We start from the raw sequence: 19,347 nt of genomic DNA, 5'->3' as shown, positions 1-19,347 counted from the left end.
TAGGCATACATATCATGGTCATATATTCAAATCCAGCTAACACAAATTAGAACATAAGAAATCTGACAAACAAGAGGAAACCATTCAGTCCATTAAGCCCGTTTGTTTAGCTAATAGCTAAGCTCTCTCAGTAGAATTAAATGAATTTTCTATTGTGTGTCAAAACAACTTAAATATTAACAAGGTGGTCACTAATTTAACTCAAGACCCCAGTGTTCATCAGACTTTGGACATCTTAAAAGTGTGGAAACAAAGCACCGTTTATAGTTTGAAAACCATCAGCTGTAACGACAGATTCATACAGTGGGCTTCTTGTAATTGTGAGATGAATAATAGCATTGTTTTAAAATACTTCTCTTTGCGTCATCAAGTGGCAGTAGTATTAGTGCTGTCAAGGGAAAGAGCACAGTCAGAGTTTAACTGGCATGTCTGACCAACATGTAACACGTTGCTACTCTCCAGATTCGTGATAAATAAAAATGTATTGAAATGCAGAACATGGTGCCATACCTCATTGTTACGGTAACCGTAACGATGAAAGTCCGGTTTTCCCTTGGTGAGACTGTGCATCTGAGCTTGGTGTGGTCCTCATGCTCTTCCAATGGTAGCATTAGACACTAAGGCTATGGAAAAACAAAAATACAGGCTGATGTGACCAGAAGTTTAAACCATGCCAGCAGTGTTTTTTAACAAGCACCTTTGTCAAGACAACCGCAAAAGTACAGGAGGAGAAATATCATGCAGGGGAGCACTCACGTTTTCATGTGATCCATCGGTGGGCCTTGGAGTGATAAAGGTTAAGAACCACTGCTGTAAGCGATAGAAAGAACTGAAATGTGTGTTTACACAGGAACTGCCTGTAAGCACTGCAAATGGAGTGACGTCAACTGATTTCTGTCTCACCCACCCAGTCCCTCCCATCGGTGCAGCACTGCCACTACATCCATCCGTCCATCTGTCCGTGTTCCGAGCCAGCTTATTCCAGAATCTATCTGGACACCATCTGGCGTAAAGAAGGAATCAGTCCTGAATGGGATCCAATCAGACAGTGACACCCAGTCAGCAGGTGTCAAAGAATGTGATGGACATGTGATAGAAAACAACATTTATTTTTATAACACATTTTCTGACAAAATGTGTAGATCAAAGTGCTTTACAATTATAAAGAAAAAATGAATTAAATAAATAATAAGTAAAAATTGTAATTAATGGAAGCTAGATAAACAAACAAGCAAAAGAAATGACAGAGGTATTATATATTACCGTTAACCAAACTTATTTAATGGTTGTAACAGTTAAGTCTGATGCTACAGTATGGTCAGAGAGCCAAGGAGGAGAGAAAAAAGAAAACTCCAGTTGACAGGATGATGGAGAAAACAAACCTTCAGGGGTTCCAAGGCCAAAAGACCACCCAAGTCCCTACATGAATGTGTTCATTATGGGCGCCACCTACACCTGGATTGATACCGATCTACATTTAAATTCCGTGTTTCTGTGTCATCTTACTCTCTGTGTGGATGTGAGCTCAATAATAAAAGCGTTTCGTTCAGTTCTCTCAATACTTGCGCAAATGTCTATCTAACATTAATACAGAAACCTGAATATATGTTTGTATGTTTGTCTGGTACTCAAATTCATATTGTTGAAACTGTCTTTGCCAGCTAAGATCTTGTTATTTAGGACGTTATGATGAAGTCTCTGTTGTGTTCCTTGAACCATTTCTGGATACTCCTGTCCTTGAGGCATCAAGACTTAACCTGCTTATCAAGCACATTCGCAGACAGCTTCACTGCTGCACTTCATAACAGGGTGCACCTGACCGGGGTACCATGTCCTCCATGCCAGGATAAAACACCAAACTGGACTTTAGAGGTTGCTCTTTTATCGTGGTTGCTCAGACCACAACATCATTTTTTAATCCTCAAGCTGTTGTATTCCTTAATCTATTGCAGTCATACCTTTTTGTTTTTCATTGGCAGGAAGAAAACAGGTTAGGGGTGGCTGCTGTCATATCCCATCTGTAACGAGATATGAGGAGTTATGCCTTCTGATTTGTCACCGCCGTTTAACCAGTCTGTCAACTCACTGACTCTGGTAAAGAAGCCAATTATGTGAGAAGGACTGTAAAATCGTCAAATTCAGTTTATTCTTATTAAGCACACTTGCTCTTATGAGCCCAGCACCTATACCATAATTACAAATATAATATTAAAAAACGCATCATAACAATAAAACAGTCCTGAAGCATAAACACGTCATGCAATATACACAAACGTTTACATGTAATACACAGGATATACGAGTAGTGAAAGGAATAGTTCCCAGTGTAGAGTACAGCTAAGTTCTTATGACATGTCCAAAAAGCAAGCAGCACATAACAACTCCTGCATCATAATAAACAGGAATGCATTAAAACATTAAAATATATCACTTCATTTTAAAAACAAATCAGCTTGCATTACCGGTAGATGAACACATTCAAGGCAATTTTCAGTCTTTTAAACTGCAGTAGCAGCAGTAATTTCAACTGATTACCATATTTTAGAGTAAGAAAATGGCCTTCTCCAAGATTTAGGAGCAAACTGTTCATCTTCAGAAAGTTAGAATGGTTTTATTAAAATGGACACAATATTAATAATGTCTTAAAGTACATTCAAAAAATGAATTCATGTTAGGGTCACAAGGAAAAAAAGAGTTCAACTTTCTTACTCAGAAATATGTGTTTTTTATTATTATTATTTTCCTCCGACTGTTTTTGACCTTGTGTATTCTTGTGTATTGCTTTTTAATTAATTAATCCTCAATCATTTATTTTTTATTTGCTACAGTCATTATTTCAAGGTTCGTCTCTTTCGTCCTTATAAAATTTATCAGCACCTACAGGTTATATGCTTGTAGTCAAGACCGCCCATTTTGTTAAATTTATTATGACTTTCTCATCAAATTCTTCTCTTAATGAGAATTATTACTCAGGCGCAAATCATAGATCTGGTTTATTAATTAATTGTGGTAAGGTGGCTAAAAACAGGTCAGCAGAACCAAGTAACGTGACACGAGAGTAAACATTTATGCTGTATTTTATAGGGACCTTCGGTACACATTGGGATATTTTATCAGCTAAATCCTGAAATAGAAAAATAAATAGTGTGATAAAGTAGAAAAAAACAGAAAACGTGCAAAAACAATAGGCCATTCCAACACCACCAGGAAGCCGAGCTGACCCCATCTTGTTCAGTGTCCAGGACATGAAAGGCTACCTTTCTTGCTAACTACCATTGGTCATTCCTTCTTAATAATTTCCACAATAAAACACAAAAGGAGGCTGCAGTTTGATTTCTGAACATCTAAAATATTTATGTACTACCATATAATGCTAAAACTCCCTCTGCTAAATATTATTATCCATTATTTTCTCAAACTGATAGATAGATAGATAGATAGATAGATAGATAGATAGATAGATAGATAGATAGATAGATAGATAGATAGATAGATAGATAAAACTGTCCTTATTTTCATAGTAATAGACTTGTTTATAATTTTTAAAACGCTAGCAATTTTAGTAGAAATGACTTTAATTATTTTTTAAATCAAATTACCAGTATTTTAATTTTGTCATTGATTTTCAAGTAAAAGTTAATTTTTTTGTATTTTTTTTCCTCATGTAAAGATGAATCCTCTGACTGGTCACCAGTTCATGATGCTGCCAGCCATGGACGGCTCCTTGCATTGCGCAAATTGATTGGCCAGGTATGTTGCTACTCATTCTTTTATGATTATTATAAAAGCAAGAAACTAATTTTCAATACATGATAAACTAGCCCCCTGCCCGCTTTGCTCACCAACCTTCCTGCCTGCGCTACGCACCAGCAACTTCACATCTCTACCGCTCACGTATGTGGATTTCACTTTCACCAAACAACAAATCTTTTAAATCTCGTGGATACGCCTCTTCAATGGGAAGAAACACTACTTTTAATAATAATAATAATAATTCATTACATTTATATAGCGCTTTTCTCAGTACTCAAAGCGCTATCCACACAGGGAGGAACCGAGAAGCGAACCCATAATTTTCCACAGTCTCCTTACTGCACTTTTCCCTGATGGCAACACGAATCAGACGATCTACAAGTCTCCGACTTAAAGTTTAAAGCCAAACAATTTCTACATACTTCTGTGATATCACTTATGTCTATTTATTCGATCTCTTTTCGCTTTTACCTTTTCATTAATATCACATTGAATTTTGATTCCGTATTTGGAATTACATCGTGACAACACAACGTATAACTGCCCGTGAGTGAATATCGTTTCTTTCTTTCTACACGAACTTTGTCTGACAATAGCATTGACACAAATGATAAATGATTGAACCGTGTGTGTGGTTGTAAATGTTTTAGATGCGGGCAGGACTTTTCCAAATCTCTTTGCATAAAGTCTTGTCTCGTGGGGCTTGAAATTTTCTCTCGCAGGATTTCAGTTTCACCAAACAACAAATCTTTTAATTCTCATGGATACGTCTCTTCATTGGGAAGAAACACTACTTTTCCCTGATGGCAACACGAAGTAGGCGATCTACAAGTGTCCGACTTAAAGTTTAAATCCAAACAATTTATTCGATCTCTTTTTGCTGTTCAGTTATTTCACGGAGTAATAATTTCCGTTTGTTTGCTCTAGTGTGATCTTTACTATAATTTTTTTGAGACTTTCGAATTTTCATACTTTCATTATCTCTAACCTGCTCTGTATGTTTATCACGCCGATGTTTTTGAAATCTTTACGACGTTCTACTTTGTCATCTACTCTTTGTCTTTTATTTCCGGCCCCGGGCGTGGTTAAATCTCTTGGCACAAAGTCTCGTCTCGCAGGATGTGAAAGTGTCGCTCTGAAAAAGTCACGTCTCGTCTCTCTTCCCAAGATTTTTTTATTATAAGAGAGAGATGTATGCTGTATGCCCACTTTAAAAAGATAAGTTGGACATGCTTGCAGTTGCTGTGGATATCTGGAGTGTAGTGGCAGTGCTGTGCTGAATAAGAGAGAGAAGTTGTCTACTATCACCAGGAGGCACTCCACTTGTAATGCTTACAGGCACTCCCTGTGTGCACAAACATAGAAATTCTTCTATTGTTCACAGTGTAGAAATGGGAGCTGCATCTGGCAGTCTTTGTAATCCAGAAGTCGCGGTTGACCACCAGACGTTTCCAGAATGCACAAAGATGGATGATGTTGTGATTCCACAATGAAACAATGGATCAATGTACTCTATAAGCATTTCAGTCCTGTATTGTTTCTCTAATGTGTCAGTAGTAGTATTAAACACTCAATATTTGTTGTATTCCCTCAATTAAATTTGAGTTCTGTTTAGTTCTTATTTTATTTTTATGTTCTGTATATTCAGACATCCCTCTTCTTTTTCCTCCAGGGATGCAGTGTAAATCTGCTAACGCTAGACAAAATATCTCCTCTCCATGCTGCCTGCCAAAGTGGTCATGCAGCCTGTGCAAAGCTATTAATTGAAAACGGTGCAAAGGTAAGTCAAATATTTGACAATTTCATTACAATTAAAAACACTTTGCTACTACCGATTAGTGCTACTTAACAAATACACACTGAGTGACTCTTGACAGCTCATTTTAGAAGTAGTCATGGAGAGTTTTACATGAATATAAGAAGGGAGGCTTTCAATTTAAAATTTCTAAACATTTCCAGATTAAGTTAAATGTAGGCAGAATTCCTATTTGGAGCAGAAAGGGTTCAGTTTTAGGGAACAAATTTAATTTGAAAACACACTGTCCTTTGTCTTTTGAAATGTTATTTTGGCCGAAGACTTTTTGGACCGCCTCACTTTGGGAGGACTAAGAAGATTTATTTAATTTAAAGCACAGAGTAGCATTTGATAATCCGATAGCTTCATTGACTGCCAACACATTATTATATAACATGATACAGATGCTTAGAAAAAAGAAATGAAAAAAAAAAAATCATGGCATGTTCACCAGACTAGGCCAGCAGCAACTGGCACACACTGTTGAAGATCTGACTCCCTCTTTGAAAACTGACCATCCCGCCAAATTTTCCCTTGTACTTCACAAACACATTATTTCTGCTGCAATGGGAAATTACAGTTAATAGCTAATGAATGTACTTCAGAAAGTTCTGAAATGCCGTAATTTCTAATCTTTTTATGTGACACGCTTTACAAAGTACTCCAAATGTGGTCCCGTTATTTAATTCCAAAGCCATTGTGGTTTTTTATTTAAAAAGTGAGCAAAGCTGAATAAAAGAATTAAAGTACTACAGTCTAAATACATCAACGGATAATTGCATTATTAAAATTGTTTACCCCATTGTGCTGTTATTCAGTTCTTTCCAACTAAATCCATTTCTAAATCCTTGCTGAATGAATTGTGGTGTGGGTGATTAGTGACGCTGCCTCTTAACTGCAGGTTGCTAAGTTGAAATTCTGGCTCAGATACTGTCTGAATGGCGTTTGCAAATTCTTCTGTGTCCATGCGAGTTTTCCTCAGGAACTGCAATTTCCTTGCACCCATCCAAAATGGGCAAATAGTCTGGCAACATGAGACTGTACCATGTAAAAATATGTGTAAGTAAGAGTGCCTCGCAGTGGACTGAAGTCCATGGGGTGCTGACCTCTGCCTTATTCCCGATATGGCCGGCACCACATGACCTTGTATTAAACCAAATTAATAAACAGATGAAAGCTAAAAGAAAATAGATGCAAGATAACCACACATTCTCTGAGCCATAGGTACTGCAGCAAGTAATTCCATAAGCAATCATCAAAGATGTACACCTGAGTTAAGAAAAATGATGAATAAAACAATGCATCAAATGTAGAAATGCCGACACATCAAATACACCAAATACAAAGAATGATTTTCTAAGCATAATAAAAAGTCAAAGTGAGAAAACGAATAACAAAACAGACAATATATGAAGTAACCCAGAAGGTAACCACAACTGACTGGTGATATTACTGAATTCCTCAGCCCATCATGCAAAGTGATCCTAGCAACCCTATTAAGGAGCCTGATTGTGGCTGTTTTATATGGCACTATGAGAACGTGTGTGATTTATCATGCCCACCCAGAGGGCTGACAATAAATGTAGGAATGGAAAATGAATTTTTAACTTGGTTAATTAATTATCAATTTGGCGTTTGGCAATACTGGTAATTAATTCAGTAAGGCTCCTACTTTATTTACTTTACCTTTCTCTGCCTCTAGCCTTTAGACTTAATATCAAGGTAACTGAAGCAAACTTGTTTTAAGAAATAGAATAATACAATTTATTGATAAACACAAGGATTATAGAAATATGATAATTGCATATATATATATATATATATATATATATATATATATATATATATATATATATATTCACTGTATATATTAACATATAAGACAGGACACAGACAGACTAGACAGACAAAATATAACAAAGCAGAGGCTGGCTGGTTATAGTATTCCTATTTATAGTTCTAATTTATCTTGGCACAGATAAACAGTTTTACAACACCAATTCTTCAAAGGCGATGTGTGATGTTGTGTGGAGTTGTTGCTTTGTGATCAACTGGAAGATTCTTCTTGTACTGGAGCACACTCTTTCTCTTTGCTGCATGATCCTTTGCCTGTTGTGTGCAGTGCTTTCCTCGGTTAGGCCCTTTTTCTGTGTTGTCTGCAACTTCATAGCGAAAAGCACTCCTCTTTCTGGTACAAGATCTTAGATGCTGAAGTTCCATTTTTGAAGAGATGGCTGCTTCTCAGCCTTCAGTCTGGCTCACTGTTTAGCTTGGCAAACTGGATCTCATCTCTCAGGCTCAAAAAGATAAGAGTTTGTTGGGGTTGACTGCCCAAGAAAGAGTGTTTCTTAGATTTGTAGTTTCAAAGAGCAGGTTTCAGTTTTCAGTCATTTTGGAGAATGAGAGCAGAGCTCTTGAGGGAGTTCCCTCATAGTACCCTTGATAGAGCCACCTAAGAAAACAAGAGCATGTCCCTCATATCTTCTGCATGGAGTTTTAGGGAATATATAACTTCTCCTGGTTGGATTAAAGTCTCTTCCAGTGGCAAAATCATTGTCTCCTCACTGGAGAGTTACTCTGTGCATCAAAGTTGTCATTCATTGATTTACAGATCTTTGTTCTTGCTTGAGTCCATTTTGCATCCTTCGGCTCAAGAAGTCTAAAGGGAGGCCTCAACTTCTGATTTTCACCTTAGTTGTCAGATGAAGTCCTGGCAGATCCTGCTACCACCTGCAGTTCAGTCATTTAGTTTGTTAGGCAAGTGTAGGAAGGCACAGCTGGATGCCAGTTAAATCTGCTTTTGTAACAGGCCTGGAGTGCCACTAAAGCCTAGCAGAATGTGCAATACTCATTTTGTCCCACAGTGTCTGTCTACAATGAAGACTATCCCAGGGTACTTTATAAGCAGATAGGTTAAATAATTGGCTCAGGGTCATACTGTAGATCATAGGTGAGACCTCAGCTAGCTCTGATTTAGAATTGATTTCCTTATCAAGCACACCACACTGCACTCTCAATTTCATCCTTTCAGTTAGTACCCAGATCTTGTGACCACAGATTGCAATGGAAATGTAATCTGAGTGGTAAATTGAAATCTTTATCCACTTCACCACCATGGTGTTAAAACATTTGCAGACTTGCCACCACTGTACTGATTTTCTGCTCAATTTGATGATCACTTAACTTGTGAGCACACAGAGTTACACACAGCTGTTAGCCTGGAAGATGGCCTCTCTTAGTGTGTAAACTGTCCATGACCTGACATTCATAGAGTGCCAATAAAAAGTATGCACCGCCTTGGAAGTTTTCAGATTTTATTATTGTAAAATATTGAATCGCAGTGGATTTAATTTGGCTTTTTTGACATTGACCAGATAAGATCAGATCAGATACGAGGAGAATGCTTCACTTGGAGTGAGGTCATCAGTGGAGTCTCTCAGGGATCTGTGCTTGGTCCATTTTTCTGATTTATATTAGATAGATAGATAGATAGATAGATAGATAGATAGATAGATAGATAGATAGATAGATAGATAGATAGATAGATAGATAGATAGATAGATAGATAGATAGATAGATAAGGTAGGTAATCTACAAAACTGGATCTCTAGTTGGTTAACCAGCAGGAGATAAAGAGTCCACATAAGAGGAGAATGCTGCACTTGGAGTGAGGCCATCAGTGGTATCTCTCCAGGGTCCGTCCTTGGTCCATTACTTTTTCTGATTTAAATTAATAATACTGACTCTGTTGTAGTTAGTAAAATTGTGCAATTCACAGATGACACCATAGCTGGAGCAATAGCAAACATTGAGGAGACAGTAAAACCATTTTAGAAAGACTTTGGAACTGGGCAAACACTTAGAAAATGCTGTTTAATGTAAAAAAAAAAGAATGTGTGAAGTGCTACAAAAGGAATCTCAATTATTAATACACGATGGAGACACTGTCCTACAGGAAGTGACCTCTGAAAAGGATTTAGCGGTTTATGCTGACACATAATTTTCATTATCCAAGCAATGTTCAGAAGCTATTAAATGGGTAAAATGTTAGGTCATATCATAAAAACTGTTGAATTGAAATCGAGGGATATTATGCTCAGACTTTATAACATACTATTGAGACCGTATGTAGAGCATTATGTGCAATTCTGATTAGCAAGCCGCAAGCAAGACATAGCAGCACCTGAAGCTGTGCAGAGGAGAGCTACTAAGTTTTCACGTTATTAATTTAAAACATTGAATCACAGAGGATTTAATTTGGCTTTTTTGACATTGCTCAGGAGAAAGTGTCTCTTTAATGTCAAAGTTAAAACAGATCCCTGCAAATGATCTAAATTAGTTACAAATATAAACCACCAAATAATTGAATGTATAAGTATTCACCCCCACCAAGTCAGTATTTAGTAAATGCACCTTTGGTGGCATATGACAGTCTCGAGTCCCTGTGCACAGGTCTCTCTCCCTATCAGCTTCGCATTGTGATTTTTTCCCATTCTTCTTTGTAAAACTTCTCAAGCTGTGTCAGGACGCATGGAGATTGTAAATGAAGAGCCTTCTCCACGTCAGCCACAAATTCTGTTGGACTGAGATCTCAGACTCAGCCACTCCAGGACATTAACATTGTTGTTTATAAACCATTCTTCTGCAGCTTTTGCTTTATGTCTTGCTGGAAAACAAATCTTCCCCCAAAGCACAGGTTTCTTGCAAACTTCTTCAGGTTTTCCTCCAGGATTTATTGGTATTTTGCTGCATTTCTGTGGTAGAGAAGAATCCCCACAGCATAATATTGCCACTGCCAAGCGTTAAGGTGGGGATGGTGTCAGTGTTCAAACATGCTATTTAGTCGGATTGCCAAAAAGCTCCATTTTGGTCTCATTCAACCATAGAACTTTCTTCCAGCTGAATTCAGCGTCTCCCATGGGTCTTCTGGCAAACTCAAGTAGAGATGTCATGTGTGTTTTTTATTTTTAACAGTGGCTTACATTTATGCCCAGTGCTGCCAGGCATCCTTCAAACCGAAATTGGATTAAGCAGTTTTGAAAATGTTATGTTTTGTATCGAGACCTGCCATTCAAGCATTAGTAAAGGAAAATTAAGCATAATTCTCTGAACATTTTTCTTATGACAATATGCTCTTCTTTAATCATTCTGTTTTTGCTTTAAATCCAGCAGTGATTTTTCCTCTTCATGCACTCTTTATAATAAGTATATTGGATAAACTATTTACTTGTAAATGTTAGTGCTAATGAAAAACAGAAATAGAATAATGGCCATGGTATAAGAAAAAATAGTGAAACCCTTTAACCTAATCGGGTACATTTTATTTTGAAATTTAACAAGTTTAACTACATATCTCTGGAACAAAAACATCAGAAATCTTGTGCATATGAAAGAAATATAATCAATAACTAAACAATAAAGTCATCATTTGTGTTTTGCATTTTACTTTTTAATCACTGTTTCCAATGAAATGTCTGCTTTTCTATTTCCAGGTGAACACAACGTCCATTGACTGGAACACTCCTCTGTACAACGCTTGTGTCAGCGGCAGCGCTACTTGCATCAGTGTGCTTTTAGAAAATGGTGCGACTGCTCAGGCAGAAAGCGAGTTAGCGTCTCCTCTCCATGCAGTGGCGCAGAAAGGTACAATGGCTGTTTCCTCTTTTACTTGTGTGTTGCACAGCCTAGCCATTCATTTAGAGACACGTTTAAGATGTAGAATAAAGCAGTAGAGTCCGATGTGCTTGAAGACCTCAATACTATGATGTCTAGTAAAACCGGCCGACCTCATGAGATTTACCCATTAAATTGAAAGATGTCATCCATAAATCATTTGTAGGCATATTTGAGCAGCCACTAAGAAAGGAGAAGTACCTGAGAAGTAGAATATGGCAAATGAGACTCTAATCTTCAAAAAGGGAGTCAAAATGGGTCCTGATAATTACAGACCAATTAGTCTTACTTCTGAGCATTGCAAAATTATGGAAACTATAATCTATACATATAAAAGGCAAAGCCCTCACTGACTCATCACTAATTCTCTCACTTTCCATAAAGGTGGGGAGCTGAAATTACAAATGCTCATTCCTTGCAGTGTACAGTGGAACCTCGGTTCATGACCATAACTCATTCCAAAACTCTGGTCGTAAACCGATTTGGTCGTGAACCGAAGCAATTTCCCCCATAGGATTGTATGTAAATACAATTAATCTGTTCCAGACCATACGAACTGTATGTAAATATATATTTTTTTTAAGTTTTTAAGCACAAATATAGTTAATTAAACCATAGAATGCACAGCGTAATAGTCAACTAAATGTAAAAACATTGAATAACACTGAGAAAGCCTTGAACAACAGAGAAAACTAACACTGCAATAGTTTGCGCTATAGCGCTACCAACCACTGGCTAAAAACACTTTTTTTTTTTTTTTAATGAGTTTTAAGCACAGGGAAAAAAATGAACATTTGAAAAAATCCATAATTTAATAAACCACCAAGAAAAGTAACATTGCAACAATGCACGCTACGAACCGATCACTGTAAACAGAACTGAAAACAAAAACAAGCCCAGTGCATTCTTTAACTGCCTTCCTACCTTATGCGTCCAGCTCTCTCTCACGCTGCCTGTGTGTGTGTGTGTGTGTGTGTGTGTGTGTGTGTGTCGCTCTCTCACTCTCTCTCCTGCTCGCTGCACAGGAAATGCACAGGGAGAGACTGAACATGTACAAACCAAAAGGGAAACTGGCTTGTTCGTATACCGAGTGTGTGGTCGTGAACTGAGGCAAAAGTTTGGCGAACTTTTTGGTCGTAAACCGATTTGTACATGTACCGAGACGTTCGTGAACCAAGGTTCCACTGTACTTACAAAAGTTAGGCATGTTTCATATCCTATTGCAACATCCAAGTTGGGGAAACGGGTGTACCCCCTAAACTGCATATATAGATAGAGGAAACCCCTCCTCGCTATTTCTGAGACTTCCAATATACATACATAGGAAGCCCAAATTTCCCATGCTCATCTTTTACACTGTACTTACAAACATTAAGTATGTTTCATTTTGCACCATGCCCCGTAACGAACTTTCGAAAATAACGTCTTCTTTCTGGCGGTTCTCACCATTATGCCGTAAGAAACTTTCGGAACTGACCTCTCCTTTTGGTGGTTTCATTCCTTACTTCTGTTAACAGAAGATTTAGTTCATGGCAGAGACGCACAAAGGCCGTCCCCAGTCCCCCTTCCTTTTTCCGCATGGCCGCCGTCCGCGCACCTACCACGTGGTTGCTTCTCACATGGCCAACTGTACATTACCAGCTCAAGAGTAAGCTCAGTAGACCAGCAGCTTGGTCATTTTACAGCCCGAGGACAGAACTGCAAACATCGTTTACAAAGAGATCCTTACATCCTAAAAATGTGCATTTCTCTTACAGAACATTTACAATCATAAATTAAACTCTTTACAAACATCAGATTCACTCTCAATACTAAAATAAGCCTACGACAATTAAATTGACAATCATGTTATGTTATTTTTTAAATGTTTCCTTTTTTTTCATAACTTCTATAACACACTACTTCACCGCTGCAAAGCGCGGTTACTTTGCTAATAAGAAATAAGTGAGAAAACTGGAAGTATGTAAAAAATACTTAGTATGAAAATGAAATACTAAGTAACACCCAGCATGGGTTTAAAAGAGGAAGGTCTTGCCAAACCAACAGGCAACTGGAATTAATGATGACAGTAAAGCATATGGCATAATTTACTTAGATTTTCAACACGTTTTCATACAGTCCCACACTAAAGATTCATTCTTAACCTAGAAGCTGTAGGTAATCTACAAAACTGGATCTCTAGTTGGTTAACCAGCAGGAGATAAAGAGTCCACATAAGAGGAGAATGCTGCACTTGGAGTGAGGCCATCAGTGGCGTCTCTCCAGGGTCCGTCCTTGGTCCGTTACTTTTTCTGATTTAAATTAATAATACTGACTCTGGTGTAGTTAGTAAAATTGTGCAATTCACAGATGACACCATAGCTGGAGCAATAGGAAACATTGAGGAGACAGTAAAACCATTTTAGAAAGACTTTGGAACTGGGCAAACACTTAGAAAATGCTGTTTAATGTAAAAAAAAAGAATGTGCGAAGTGCTACAAAAGGAATCTCAGTTATGAATACAAGATGGAGACACTGTCCTACAGGAAGTGACCTCTGAAAAGGATTTAGCGGATTATGCTGACACATAATATTCATTATCTAAGCAATGTTCAGAAGCTATTAAAATGGTAAACTGTTAGGTCATATTGTAAAAACTGTTGAACTGAAATCGAGGGATGTTATGCTCAGACTTTGTAACGCACTGTTGAGACTTCATCTAGAGCATTCTGTGCAATTCTGATTAGCATGCCGGAAGAAAGACATAGCAGCACTTGAAGCTGTGCGGAGGAGAGCAACTAAGTGTGTCCCATGATTTAAAAGTTCAATATTTTCCAAGTCAAAGTTATTTCTTTATTAACCTAGTAAATATGCATTTGGTATACAAAATTGTTACATATTTTCCATAGATTTAAAGAAATAAATAGCCAGTCCTGGCATTTTACATTGACCCCTAATTACTAAAATATGTAGCAGAAGCAGAAATCTTAACAACCTTTAAGAAGTACCTAGATGAGATATCAGGACAGCTTAGCTATTAGCTAAACATACGAGCTCGATGCACCGAATGGTCTCCTCTTATTTGTCAAATTTCTTGTTATGTCATTTCACACATCTTGCATTGCACTTGATCACATCATCAGCGGTGATTACCTTTGGGTCATACGGTGCTTCAGGTATTTTGACAATCATACACCTTCGCCCAAGAGACCCAGCTGGGTTTAGTCAGACTCCAACTTGTGACCAAGCAGCATTTGCTGTCCATCAGATCTCCCCACTTGATAACAGCCATCCTGAGGCTCTCACTGCAGCCTCTGGGATATCCTGAAGGCTTTCCTGCTGTGCTGTCCTGTGATACCAAAGAACTTTAGGACCCCATAAAGTGATTGCCCTGCAAAACCTCTACAGCCCACCCCAACTGACAGACACTGTATGAGGTTTGACAATTAAGTTCACAAACTTATCCTAGAGAAAGTACTACATACCACATGGCTGAATGGTGACCTCACTATGGTCAACTTCAAAGTACTCCCGTTGGGAAGCTATGCAATAACGCCAGTGCCTAGCCCACCCTTCAAAGCAAATTTGGAACTCTTTTTCTGGAATGGCCATCAGAGCTGTTGTTGTATTTCTCTTGATGTCCTGAATGTCATCAAAATGTCTTCCTTTCAATATTTCCTTTATCTTCGTGTAAAGAAAAAAGTCACTGGGGGCCAGATCAGGGGGGTATTTTCCGTACGTCGCTTAAATCATCCGAGATCAGGTGCCTCATCTTGGATGAGTTAATGCCGGTAACACTCATCCGGGATAAGTTGGTTTTTCAAACGCAGCTGTGTAGTAGATTAGTCTAGCTGGATCTAATCATCCGAGATGAATGTGCGCGCTCGCGCTGATTGAAAAGCCCATATATATTGAGTCTAGAAAACATGATCAGCAAGTCTTTGATAGGCTGTAACAAAATGACGAAAGAAGGGGTGCATTTTTTTTTTCACACAAGCGGAGCAAGACCTTTCATTCGAAGGACATGAAGAATTTCAAGATTTAATATGCACAAGGGGTAACACTGCAAAAGCAGCCCAAACCAGAAAAGACGGCTGGCAAAAAGTGGCCGACAAATTAAATGCGTGTGCATTGTACTTACCGAAAGCAGCGTTTCATTTCCTATGTATCAGAATAATTATTATTTAATATGTCATAATTCCAGATCAAACGTGAGCACAAGGAGAACACTGGAACAGGTTAAAGTGAAGTACAAGAATATACTTCAAACTGGTAAATATTGATATATAACTATTTAAAGAATTGTTGACATAAAGAATCATATATAATGTAAAGAACATTAATTTTAAAGCTAATAAGAAGGCAGAAAAGCAAAAAACAGCTGGAGGTCCATGCGGTCCAGACCTAACCCCTGCAGAAGAGTTGGCTCTCCAGCAAAATGCCCATTGCCCTGTTTCTGAGGGCATTCCAGGGGGAAGCTCCTCCTCAGAACTAGTGGCAGGATGCAGTGGTCACTTCATTTCAGGTAAAGGATGGTCATTGCATATATTTGTCCTCCATGTGTGCCATAGGTATGTTCCATATAGCCCTCTTTTTTTGTTGGGCCAGTTGCAGGGAATGTCATATCCCTTGAACCTGTGTCTGACCAACGAGATATTGACGAAGGTCAAATATTTGATGAAGACACTGTGTCTGATTATTCATAAGGAGGAGAGGTACATTTTCCAAATCAAACTCCACTCTGGTCAGTCCCATGTGCCCCAATCACATTTGGAAATCCTGGTAATGAGAATGTTAGGCTGATTGTGAGATTCTTCATGGGACTGTGGGTGTTTTTGCCTGTGTGTTACCTACCTGCAATGGCATGAAACATCTCTTTTGTCTGCACACGCAGGTGACCAGGAAACACTATGAAAACCTGAAGGAAATATTTCAGAGCCATACAGACTTTACGAATTGCCTGGCAAACTGCACTTTTAGTTAGATTTTCCGCATCGCCTACAGTATATAAAAAAGTGCCACTTGTAAAAAACCTCAAAGCAATGCCTACTGTCTGTGTGGTTGTGAGAGTCCGACTTCGCCGAGTTTGACTTCGAATATAAGGTCCTAATACATTTTTGAGGTACAATATTCCCCCTTGGCTAAAGCGGTATCTTTCGAAAAGAATTTCCTCCGGGAGCAATAAAGGATCTTGCCGATTGTGCAAACCCCTGTATATGAAATTCTCTTCTTATAATTTGCGTACCGATATCAATTGGTCGCTCATTCATGAACGGCGAAGTCATGACTGAATGAATTCCACGCATAGACACTGATTATGTGTGTGAGCTAATCCTTGTTTACATCGAACAAACCTGCTCCGAGCAGGTTTGAGGATTAGGATGTGTTGCTATGACAACACACCCAGCAAGAGTTTCAAAAAACCGACAGATCCAGAATCAGGCCAAATCGTCAACAATTACATCCAGCTAAATGAGTAATCCACATACGAAAAATACCCCCCAGGTGAGTAGGGACGGTGTTCCAATACAGTTATTTGTTTACTGGCTACAAACTCCCTCACAGACAGTGCTGTGTGAGCTGGTGTTTGTTCATTGCTCTAATGGAAGCTCAGATATTCTCGTGACGGCACACAAGAACACGTAACAACAATAATGAACGCCACTCAGCAAGACACCGCCAAACGTCGACATGAAAACAGCTGTGAGACACTGATATACAAAGGTTATGAAATCTTACCCAGCTGTTTGTACATTGCTGCCAATGTAAGCGCACTGTGACAAGTTCACAAACTTAATTGTCAGACCTCGTACATGCCACCTCTGCATCTGGCACTTATCTAGCAGTTCTTTGTAGCTGACCTTTTTTCTTTCATTTGCCTTCTCCATTCTGTCTTCCCAAGCAATTGTCAGTTCCAACAAAACCACATGTCTTAATGACTCAGACATCAGGACCATAACTGGCCAAAGTGTGGCTGCTGCAATCGAATCTGCCACCAATTCAGCTGCCTGTCTCAAGCAGTGATAAGAAGTCCACAGGCCTGGCCACCATCAGACTATGCCACATTTGTGACTCCGCGTGCTCAGCTGCATTCACCTCATGGCATCTCTTGTGCTGTAGCACTTTCTCTCCAATACTGTACCTACCTAACTATCTACGAGTCTATCTAGAAATGATCACATCAGCTACACAGTATTTCAAGCCAGAATTGTGTATGTAGAGTATTGTGAAGCTGGTAAAACAATGACGTAACCACAACTGGCAAGTGTGTTCTTACATTTGTGATTGGTAAGCCTGTGTTTAAGCCTGGACCTGATACTTGGCGCAGTACTTTAATGGTTATGTGTGCTGTCTCACTGCGCCAAGGACCAAAGACCTGTCTGTGTAGCTACTGCGTGTTCCTTACGTGTCCATGTGAGTTTCCTCCAACTGTTCCTCTTCCTTCATTTAAAAGACCTGTGTGTCAGGTTAATTGTTAACTATAATGTTTCCAGTTATTTGTGACTATTGGAGTTGGTTTTGGTGGACTCTGTATATTTTCCTGATATTTGCATGGATTTTTTTTCCACCCCAAAGATCATGCAGGTTAGGTGGACTGATGAATTCAAACTGGCCCAGTGTGTGTAAATGTATATGTCTGTGTGTCTGTTGCTAAGTAGGATTAGGAATTACATTGCTATTGACGATGCTGCAATGGCTTCTCAACATTTATTAATAATAAGCAAGTGTAGAAAATGTATGTATGTAAGTATATGTCAATACATGATGGTTTTAATGTCCTTTATTTCCTTCAAGGTCACACAGCATGCATTGATCCATTAACACAGCATGGCGCAGACATTGACTACAATATTAAACATTTGGGGACACCCCTCTATGCTGCTTCCGCAAAGCAACATTTGGAGACGACTCGAAAACTGCTGGAATTGGGTAAATCGTTTATGACTTATAATCCCTGTACATGTCACCTGCCAGTCATGTTGTTAATTTCTATGTCATTTCTCGTACTGATTGAGTGAAACTTGCACACAACTCCAACAGCGATCAATCTTGTTTCAGAAAAGCCAGACTTGTAGAAATTTGTTCTCCAAATGAGAAGGCCTCATTGTTCTAAGGAGAAGAGATGAAGTGCAGCAGATTTTCAGATGATCTACTAAGAGTCCGACACTAGCATACCCAATGTGTACTTGTGAATTAACAGGTCTGAATAAAGATGATAAGAGATCAGGTCCCAACAAGATATAAAAAACTCTGCTTTTGCAGATAAACTGCTCAAGCCAAATACTCCTGCCATGACAGTTCAATGAGGTACTGTAGGTGTATAACTGCTATATCAGTTATATCAAAAATCTTAGTCATAATGCCATTTTCATTTAAAAAATATACTGCTGCATATTACTCAGATGTCAGATGTGTAATCCAGGAATGAAACACAAAGAAAATGGGAATGCAAGAACAATCTGGGGATATAGTTTCAGGGCAACCATTTTGGTGAATGGTAGAACTTCAAGGGAAATACCTCTCACATCTCACTACATAAATTCCATAAATACTTTGAAGCTCCAAACACTGAGAACTAAGGGAGTCTGTGAGATCAGGCTATGAGCTGGTACTTCAACACAGTAAAAACCCACAAAGCAGCTGCCTCGGGTCTTTTTGCATTCTGCACTGGACATCAGCTGACTCCTGTATTGTCAGACATTAGCGCCGCTGCCAAGAAAATCAAAGTAACATGACAGCACTCAGCGGCCCTTCCTTATGTAGCTATGAATTACTTGGGAAGGCTGGTAATTTAATTTCACTATTCAGGGCTTCCTTTGAGTAAGCTCCTCAAATGATCAAACCAGTAGCTGATGCCACATTATTGTTTAAGAACTTGATAGGCACACAATGTCTACTCATGGGTGCTATTTATTGATTAATAACAAACCATCACAATTATACCGGACCAGCTACAATTATAAATTAATTTGGGTCACTTTTCAAAAAATCTTTGTTTATACTGTATGTTAGAAGTTCAGAAGATAGATAGATAGATAGATAGATAGATAGATAGATAGATAGATAGATAGATAGATAGATAGATAGATAGATAGATAGATAGATAGATAGATAGATAGATAGATAGATACTTTGTTAATCCCAAT

The 19,347-nt window shown here is 38.4% G+C and overlaps 1 protein-coding gene across 3 annotated transcripts in view; it reads left to right on the top strand.

Moving 5' to 3' along the window:
• The window catches only part of LOC114650919 (ankyrin repeat and SOCS box protein 9-like), a 336,765-nt gene that overhangs the window by 2,865 nt on the left and 314,553 nt on the right, over positions 1–19,347 (top strand). For 2 of the 3 annotated variants that reach the window (XR_007934862.1, XM_028800855.2), the window contains exons 2-5: positions 3,671–3,750; positions 5,426–5,533; positions 11,041–11,191; positions 17,996–18,130. Coding sequence is in view for 2 of the 3 variants with exons in the window: in XM_028800855.2 (XP_028656688.1) it covers positions 3,671–3,750; positions 5,426–5,533; positions 11,041–11,191; positions 17,996–18,130 (474 nt within the window). In the remaining variant the exon portion in view is untranslated. The remainder of the gene's footprint in view (positions 1–3,670; positions 3,751–5,425; positions 5,534–11,040; positions 11,192–17,995; positions 18,131–19,347) is intronic. The other variant, XM_051927278.1, reaches the window with a different exon arrangement.

The sequence above is a fragment of the Erpetoichthys calabaricus genome, chromosome 4, assembly GCF_900747795.2.
Source record: "Erpetoichthys calabaricus chromosome 4, fErpCal1.3, whole genome shotgun sequence".
NCBI lineage: Eukaryota > Metazoa > Chordata > Cladistia > Polypteriformes > Polypteridae > Erpetoichthys > Erpetoichthys calabaricus.
Note: the sequence above shows the minus strand (reverse complement) of the source record. Positions and strands in the feature narration are given on the sequence as shown.